Source organism: Cotesia typhae, unplaced genomic scaffold (assembly GCF_013202065.1).
Source record: "Cotesia typhae breed Kobodo isofemale line unplaced genomic scaffold, CoteBio_Ctyphae scaffold_13, whole genome shotgun sequence".
NCBI classification, from domain to species: domain Eukaryota; kingdom Metazoa; phylum Arthropoda; class Insecta; order Hymenoptera; family Braconidae; genus Cotesia; species Cotesia typhae.
Window position 1 is genome coordinate 18,783,901 of NW_027423774.1, and position 8,870 is coordinate 18,792,770.

General features: G+C 29.1%; 2 protein-coding genes across 12 annotated transcripts; one reads left to right on the forward strand and one right to left on the reverse strand.

Annotated features, from left to right (window-relative positions):
• The first annotated feature begins 75 nt into the window (after positions 1 to 75).
• LOC141534325 (zinc finger MYND domain-containing protein 11) lies at positions 76 to 7,539 on the forward strand. 9 transcript variants are annotated; one of them, XM_074253623.1, is made up of 9 exons: positions 77 to 1,123; positions 1,222 to 1,277; positions 1,350 to 1,448; positions 3,354 to 4,096; positions 4,214 to 4,527; positions 4,680 to 4,712; positions 4,895 to 5,491; positions 5,615 to 5,800; positions 5,982 to 7,539. In XM_074253623.1, exons 4-9 carry the CDS (start codon positions 3,373 to 3,375, stop codon positions 6,102 to 6,104), a joined length of 1,977 nt encoding a protein of 658 aa, XP_074109724.1. In that variant the 5' UTR covers positions 77 to 1,123; positions 1,222 to 1,277; positions 1,350 to 1,448; positions 3,354 to 3,372; the 3' UTR covers positions 6,105 to 7,539. The 9 variants fall into 9 exon arrangements, with proteins under 9 accessions (XP_074109725.1, XP_074109722.1, XP_074109726.1 ...); XM_074253624.1 differs by lacking the exon at positions 1,350 to 1,448 and having other exon boundaries at positions 76 to 1,123; XM_074253627.1 differs by lacking the exons at positions 77 to 1,123; positions 1,222 to 1,277; positions 1,350 to 1,448 and adding an exon at positions 3,164 to 3,280 and having other exon boundaries at positions 4,895 to 5,098; positions 5,195 to 5,491.
• On the reverse strand, positions 7,535 to 8,749 carry LOC141534353 (protein LZIC). Of its 3 annotated transcripts, none has more exons than XM_074253668.1 (3): positions 8,520 to 8,749; positions 8,275 to 8,403; positions 7,535 to 8,021 (listed from the first exon to the last, which is right to left on the reverse strand). In XM_074253668.1, the coding sequence occupies exons 2-3, from the start codon at positions 8,370 to 8,372 to the stop codon at positions 7,541 to 7,543; spliced, it is 579 nt and encodes a 192-aa protein (XP_074109769.1). In that variant the 5' UTR covers positions 8,373 to 8,403; positions 8,520 to 8,749; the 3' UTR covers positions 7,535 to 7,540. The 3 variants fall into 3 exon arrangements, with proteins under 3 accessions (XP_074109769.1, XP_074109771.1, XP_074109770.1); XM_074253670.1 differs by having other exon boundaries at positions 8,275 to 8,416; XM_074253669.1 differs by having other exon boundaries at positions 8,275 to 8,444; positions 8,520 to 8,616.
• Between the last annotated feature and the right edge of the window lie 121 nt (positions 8,750 to 8,870).

Here is an 8,870-nt window from a genome sequence, read left to right on the forward strand (position 1 = left end):
CATTGTGTTGACTAATAATTAATTATTATTTTTTTAATTTAAAATCAAAGTCCGATTAAATAATATCAATACATATAAATATATTATCAAATCCACTTTTATTTAATGTAACCTTTTTTTTTTTTTTTTTTTTTTTTTTTTACAAACACTGCTGATAATTTAATAATATTAGTACCGGTAATTTATAAATATTTTTATAAATAAAATAATTTAATAACTTGTTTATACAAAATAACTTTATTTATCCATAATTGTTCAATTCATTTTATTTATAAACTCCAAAAAAAACTTGTAATTGTTTTTCCAACATCACAATCTTTCTAACCTCAATTTCTAAAACTGCGCGCGAAACTTCAAATCAGCTGTCAAACTTTTTTTTTTTATTTACTTAAATAATTACAATAAGCAGTGTCAGTTATATTATTTACCAATTAAATAAATTAACTTCAGTTATGTTTATCAATTCCCACAGTGGTAATTAAATCAAAAAGTAATAAAAAAAAAAAAATAAAAAAATAAATGCAAAGTAAAAAAAATTAAATTAAACTTAATTTATGGAAAAAAAACACAAGAAAATTCTAAATAATTTTGATATTAATTTATTGATGGATCACTTATTGACATAATAATAACAATAATAAGTAAAAATATTATTAGCTGCGTACGCAACATTTAAAGTTACGTTTATAATAAACGTAATTTTTTTTATGGGCGGAGGGGGTAGGGGATATGTGAACACGCTACATATGTATATTTATAATGAACATAAGTATATTACATGGTTAGGTATATGTGTACATGTTTAGTTAACAATTTATATTTATGGAGTAAATATATACCCCGGATGTGTATGGGTTTATACGAAGTGCGGAGTACATGTAAATAATAAGTGTAGGTCGGTAATAGCGGCGATAGAGAGTACATAGGAACTATACCATCTCGTCATATCATATAATTTTGTTCTTAAAAAAAAAAAAAAAAAGCTCCAACTCTGTGATTGTGAATAAAATCCCCGATAAAATTTCGGCTGGAGCACAAATTGATAATCTTCCAGTCGTAATTAAACGTCCGTTATAAATAAAAATGGACTGATGGTTATTTTCCAATATCTTGCGCTCATCAAGTAATTTTATCATACTTTTTTATTTTCTCCATTATTACTGTTATCATTGTTATTATTTATATTTATTATTAAATTTCGTTGTCATTGTTACGTTCAAGGTACGGTCGACAATTACTCGGGCGGCTATTACTTTACTTTGGTATATGCAGTACAGGTATTATTTATTTTATTAAAGATAAGAAAATGAACATACTTTTAGTCTACATACGGCCTTGTATGCTAATAGATATTGGCATTTGAACCTCATCGATGGCCATATTAAAATATTTAATATCCAAATTCACTCGTGACATCAAGTTATAATTTTATTTATTCAAAAAAAAAGGTATAACAATTTTTTTCTACATTAATTAAATTAATTACTTAATTTGATGATTGTAATTTTATATTGATTAGTTTGTGGTTAAATTTAATCAAGTAATTTAAGGTCGGTTGGCTAACATCAAATTTGTGGGACGATTTTTTTTGTTTTCACCATGTTCACGTTTAAAAAATTTCTAATCACGCCATAACTCATGGCTGCTAAATAAAAAAAATTCATCGACCAGTATGACTCCATACACATAAATATTTTAGCGATAAGTTGGATAAAAATTGGTGTCCATAGTAATACCGCTAACAATACAGAAGTTTTACAAATGAATATTATTTTTTCTACATCATAAGTTTCTTCTTTTATATTCTCAGCTGACTGTACATCAATGCAACTGTTTGTCCATTGAACAGCATCAGAACTTCTGCGTTGTTCATTTTTATCATCCTTTTCATCTTCAACAGATTCTTGTTTATCACCTGTTACTTTATCCATTGACTCCGCAGAAAGTAAATGTTGTTTGATATTAACAAAGGTGTAATTACTTTTTATACAGTAAACAGTTGACAATAATATTGATCCAAAGTAAATAATAAATATTAAGAGAATCATGTGAGTTTTCAAAACATTTGGTGGTATTAAACATTTATTATTTTTCATACACTTTATCATTATTTCATTATCAAACAAATTCTCTTCTATATTATTTATTTTTCTTGTTTCTTTTAATTTCAGTTTGTTGAATTCAGATATTTGGTTTGAAAAATACCATTCAGGAGTATCTTCAGAGTAATTCAAAGCTGACTGTACTATTTCTTGGATTCTGAAAATTATTTCATTGGTCTCTGACAAATTTGTGGCAGTAGATTCAATTGCATTTATCGTGTTGTTATTATTATCATCATCTTGAAATATAAAATCAGTAGTATTCATCACACTGATATCATCCAATGAATCAATTGTATCTAATCCATCAAACTGTTCCTGTTCTGGTTTGCTAATATTGCTATAACAATTCTCAAATGAATAATTCATCATATCAAGACACTTTAATTCGTATGATCTTATATAACTGTTGATATTTTCATATCCAGTTAAATATAATAGCATCACTGATATAATTGGTATCATCCATTGACCAACAATACTTATTATTGTCAATATATTACTACTTCGCCTTTTAAGGAACCGAAATTGCGAGCCAAGTTCTTCAATACTTGTTGAATCGCTGGACATTTTTTTTGACGATAATAGTTCTTTTAATTTATTTTTAACACATCCGACATTATAATTACAACACAATGATTTACTAACTACAGACACAAAATTATTAACAAATGGAACTATAACTATGGCGTAGTTCATTAAAAGACTTTTAAAATCACATTCATTGTTAATATCATCTAAATTTGTGTGATTGTCACTGGTATCATTATTGTAACCACGTAATATTCCGATTTCCGTCTCTTGTTCGTTATCGTGAGTAATATTTTGTTGCTTCAGCAGTAACAGTACTCCTATAAAAATATTGCTCAATAAGTCTGATAAAATCAAAACAAAAATAAATGACTTGACACATTGTTTTAAATTTTTTCGTAGTAGCAGTATTGAAGAAATAAAACTTGATGTTATCAAAATAATTCCGATCGTTGTTAATAAATTAAAGTACATTTTTTATTGAGTGTCATCGAGTAACTTGTTCGTAAAATGACTAACTAATACTAAAATTTATTTTTGCCTAAACTATTAAAAAATTTAATGCGGGTACGGTATTGTATGAGGGTTAATATCTGTGGAAAATTTTATCATTTATAACGGTACAATTATTTTGTTCTACAATACGGGTTTGATAATGATTTTTATTAATGAAAAATAATTTTTCTAATTAAATAAAATAATCTGTAATTTTTATTTCAGTTGAATACTAAAAAAAAAAATGCCAGTACGACGACGAATAGATCCTGTACCAATCCAGAGAATATGGGACGCAATAAAGCTAACTATTCACCAAAGAAGTTTTCCGAGCAACGATCGAATGATTCGACATTTTGCTCGCGTTTATAATATGCCTGAGCTGGCAGCTCAGGAGGAATTGAACAAGGCTGTTATGGATCGTTTGGTTTACCTGAAAAGGTCACAATATAAAGGGCTTGACCAAGATAGCTACCGACTGCCGTTGGATCCAAGAGAGGATGACGGTCACGATTGGTACTGCTTTAAGTGCCAAAAATCTGGATATGTTGAGACTTGTCAGACATGCTTCCGTGTTTATCATGCCAGATGCCACACTCCAAATAATTCTGACCAAAAAATTTGCCAATTTTGTGAGCAAATTAGTGTTGATACTTATCATGATGTAAGAGCACTCAATCATATCCTAGGATTTACGTGTGGTCATCTTAGAGCAAAACTACCGCCTGAGATAACAAACAGAACCATTGTACCAGACAGCTCGGTTATTGAAAAACCAGCTGGTAGTTCATGGGGACCAACTTGGATCAGTGAAGGCGAGGATTCATGGCGTCCGGGAATTTTGATTAAAAATCACATGGATCTTGCTATCATGGAAGCCAAAACCAAGAGAAATGAGTACAAAAGTCTCGCTGAATTTCAGACAGATGCACATAATATATTACATAATATTATTATATACCATGGAGGTATTAATCGATCATTTGATTTTTATTAGACTATTATTTTTTTTTTTTTTAATTGATTTTATTTTTATAAATATTGTTTATTTTTTGTTTATCATTTTTATTTCCTCTGTTATTCAGAAGCTTCAGTGATCGGAGAAATGGGTAAAATAATGTACCAAGATTGTTGCTACGACTTGAAGGAAATCCGTCGGTGCGCAGATTGCTACAGAATATCCAATGAAAAATCTGAAAAAATGTGGTTCTGTATACCCTGCAATCCCCCTCATCAGCTTGTTTATGCCAAACAAAAAGGCTACCCGTACTGGCCAGCTAAAGTAATGGAAATTAAGGGAAATATTTATGATGTCAGGTTTTTTGGTGGGCATCACATGAGGGCTAATATTGAAGAAATTTTTATACGCTCTATTACTTCTAGTTTACAAAGCTTACAGGTAATAAAATAAGTATCTTATATTATCAATTATTAATTACTGTGTGGTTTTCGGAAATCTTAAATAGTCTCTAATTAAATAAAAGATAATTAATGAGAGTGGTATAGTAAAAATATTATTAAATATTTTTAATGGTTAATTATTGTACACAGCATTCGGATAAGGGAAAGTGGAAAGATATTAAGGTATAATAAAATTAATGGATATGCTGCTGAAAAATTAGCAAGCAATTATTTATCAATGAATGGGTTTTTAAAAATTTTATTTATATAATTATTACATATACGCTACAGCTATAAATTATTTATTTGCAAGCTCTTGATAATTTTAGTGAGATAAATATCTAATATAAGTATTTATTATACAGATAAAAAGATCAACCGCATGGAATCGGGCTTTTGAGGAATTGAAGCACCACCAGAGCTTGCTGACGAAGCTTGCCAAGAGTTCATCGGTAGCTCACAATAACAATAGCACCAATGCCGCGGGAACGACTGACGACGTGGAGGGTCCGAAGCCGTCAAAGATGCGCCGTCACCAGGATTCATCGGAGTCATCGCAAGGATCACAGGTAGCGTCGCCGAACGGCGTGTCTCCCGTCAAACTTACAAAAGACTTGAGAGTGAGAGTAGAGAGGTTGATGTCGGATGGAAATTCCGAGATACAGCTTAATCAGGAAAAGTCGGAGAGTGCCAACGGGGATGGAAATGGAAACGGAGGACCGGACGAGAAGCCGGAGGTCAATGACGGCAGCAGGAGCACCAGCGAGGAGCGACAAGTACCATTCCTTCCAGTCGCTATCGATGAGGAGCCACCGCTGAGGATCAGCAGCAGTACCTGTCCGGAGGGGCTCAAGAAAGAGGGCTCACAGGAGGACATGGTCACGTCGAGTTCCCAAGAACCCAGGTCCAAGTGCGTACTTGTTCAAACTGAGGAAGTTCAGCCCGAGACAGCACCAACAAAGGTAAGGATCTTTAAGATTTATCAGCAAATATGTTGAGAAAAAAAAATCTGTTGTCGGTCTTGGTATTAATGGGGTTTAATTTGCGCTATAAAAGTACTCGAGTAGTATGTGATATGCTTTCAGATGAAGAGGGAACGGAGGACATCAGAACAAACTACGACTGCTCCAGCTTTGGAGAAACTACGCAGGGAATTTGAACTGGACAAATGTCGGGAGTTGGAGAGACTCCAGGCGGAACATGCCAAAGAATTACGACAGCTTACGGAAAAACATCAACAAGTTATCTCTGAAATTAAGAAAAAGCAATGGGTAAAATTTTTAATTATTTTTTTTTTCTTGTAGTATGATGTAGTAGCCTTCTTGAATAATAGTTATGGTGTGAAACAATTTATCAATGACGTACAATTAATTACAATTGTTCTCAGACTTGGCGAGTCTATTTAACACTATGTTTAATCGAATACTTAATCAATGATTCATGATGTTACAGTGTTACAATTGCGAAGCTGAAGCTATTTACCACTGCTGTTGGAATACAGCTTATTGCAGTACTGATTGCCAGCAAGTTCATTGGCAACGAGAGCATAAACGTGTCTGTCGGCGTAAACGTTAGCTAAGCTATTGTCAAGCTAATACAACTAACATGAAAAAACTGGGCCGTCAGTTTTTTTAGTCATAATATATCCAGTACTAGAGATGAATTATTTAAAAAAAAAAAAAAACTTATCAAAAAAGGTTTACCGTAAACAATTCAGCTAGTCTGATAAAATTCAATTTTTATTATTATTGTTTTTTTTTTTTTTTTTTTTTGTTAAGAGTTTTGATTAATATTATATTATTAAATTACATACATATAATAATATGTATTTAATAACTGACATATTATCAAATATGCTTAATAGACTAAAGAAATTATAATTATTAATACTATCATTAATATTATTATTAGTATGAATTACAAATATATTTAATGTTAATCTAGTTTTAACATTTTTAACTAAAACTTAATAGTTAAATATTAAAATTTATAAAAGTTTTTCCATCAAAAACTTTTTTTAAAATGAAATTCCATTTTTTAAAAAATACCATTTACTTTTTCATTAATTGATAATATTCATATATTGACTTGAATTTATTAAAATAATTATCATAGAGCATATAGTAGCGTTTCTTTATGCTACAGATTGTAGAAGCATTTGCTTAAATCAAAAGTTAGCAAAAAAAAAAAAGAATGCATTAGCAATGTATTAATTAATTAAATAAAAATAAAAATGCAGAATTATCTCATATTATATCTCGTTATTATAAAGAAAGAGGTGTTAATTGATTATTTAAAAATAGAAAAACTGTTAATTATTAAGAGAAATATATCTGTGAGAAGTTAAGTTCCATTTTTAAGATAACAATTATATTATAATTATTTTTATTGTTACTCTTTTTGTAATATTAATATACGCCCAATGAGTGCAATTTTATTTTATTCTTGTGTCGATTGTTTGCGATATCAATTAGTTCCTTATTTTAGTGCAATCGGTACACAGGGTAGAAGTTTCAATTAATAATTATAAATATATTTCTTTTTAATTCTTTGTTAAAGATTTAAATAACCCAAAAAAATTATATATATTTATTCAATAATTATAATAATCGAGAAAAGTGTCGCATGTAAAAAATAAATTGCACCATTCGTTTCGTTACTTCTAATGCAGCCAAATTTTTTTTTCTAAAAAAATTAAATCAAATACAATGTTCTTTTTTTTTATAATAGATATTTTAGTAAAATAAATATCAGTAATTATTACATGTAGAATAAAAGTGCGCGTACTTGTATGGTATTATAGTAAACATACTGAGATAATCTTTTTAATAAGAATTACTTTGATTTTTGAAAGTTTTTTTTGTTGATTCATCGTATCAAAAAGTATCATTATATTTATGAGTATAAAACTTATAAAAAAAGTATAATAAAATAAATAAATAACAATGTTATTTGTTATAACTACTATGTAAAATAAATTTAATAACAATAAATAAATAAACGAATAAAATTCAATCTTTTTTATTATCTTTAATTTCTTGACTAACTATTGCCCGAGCTACTTGACTTTTTTCCTTGTAATCAGATACTTGAATAAAATCTGTCGTATCAATATTATCAAGTGTAAGCCTCTGTATTAATTCCAATTCAGATTGACTCAACGTTTCACCCAAGTGCTTCAAGGCCGTCAATACTTCGACTCTCTGTCTATCACTGGCTTCTTTATTCAATTTACCAAGTTTAGTGTCTCGTTCAATTAATGACAGCCGCTCTCTCAATAATTTTGGCTCTTTTTTTCCAAACATCCTTATTACAGCCGGTGTTTTAAAGGCTGCGCTAATCGCTGCTTGAGTTGCCAATTGCATCGCACCCAGCTGATCAACTAGAGTTATGTCTCCTGATATTATTCTTCTGAGACTCGCATTCAGTTCTTTTAGCTGCTCGATAGTGTCATTCTTAGTTTCTTCATACTCTGAGAGCTCTAGGTCCTCTCTATAAAATAATAGATTCAATCAGTATAAATAATACATTTATTTATTTTTTTAATAATTCAATACAATTAAAGTTAGCAGTCACATGATCATTTTTTAGTTTTATTAAAAAAAAAATTACATTTTTAATTTTTTAAAATTTCTACATGTCAATTTTTAATTAATTTTTTTTTTTGCTATTATTTATTTGTTAAAAAAATTATTAAAATGATCAAATATCTTCTAAATTAATTTTCTAATAATTTAATACTCACCGACATTCTTCTAAATCTTCTAACTGCTGAACCAATCGCTCTAATTGATCTTCTAAATTTTTTCTTAATCCAATTGTTTCATCTTTACCGTGACTCATTTTTTTTTTTTTTTCTTAATTTTATCAGTATCTAAAAATATAATCTTATCAATAAATAAAATTGACAAGTTTCTATAAATAAATAAGTTAATTATAAAAAAAAAAATAAATTTCTTGTGAATTAAAACTAAATAAATAGATACTTACATAAAAATTTCAATTTTGATTTTTGAGTTTATTTTTGGAGCAAAAAATTTCTTGTTGATTGAAAAAAAATTATTTTTCACAATTTTTTTTGACAGTTGGTAACCCGACAGTTAACCAAACTGTAGAGTAAACGCGTGTGCTGCTGAATCGGATTTACCGGCAAACTATTGTATATATTCAGTATATATAAATATACTTAGGAGCAGTAGTAGCATGAAAATTATCCATACACAAACTGTAGACTGGTACGGCATGATCTCACCACAAGTCGTCATTCTGTCCGTTACGATTCATGCTACAGTTAAATATTCCATGCGTCTACGTTTTAGTTCGTACGTATTTCATTCTTTT

What these genes read in the sequence shown, in the direction of transcription:
- LOC141534325 (XM_074253621.1), top strand. Translation starts at nt 3,373, where the DNA reads ATGCCAGTACGACGACGAATAGATCCTGTACCAATCCAGAGAATATGG. An exon ending in CTAGTTTACAAAGCTTACAG is followed by an intron (nt 4,528 to 4,679) that starts GTAATAAAATAA and finishes TATTGTACACAG; the next exon opens with CATTCGGATAAGGGAAAGTG. An exon ending in GAAAGTGGAAAGATATTAAG is followed by an intron (nt 4,713 to 4,894) that starts GTATAATAAAAT and finishes TTTATTATACAG; the next exon opens with ATAAAAAGATCAACCGCATG.
- LOC141534353 (XM_074253668.1), bottom strand. Translation starts at nt 8,372, where the DNA reads ATGAGTCACGGTAAAGATGAAACAATTGGATTAAGAAAAAATTTAGAA. An exon ending in GAAGATTTAGAAGAATGTCG is followed by an intron (nt 8,022 to 8,274) that starts GTGAGTATTAAA and finishes ATTATTTTATAG; the next exon opens with AGAGGACCTAGAGCTCTCAG.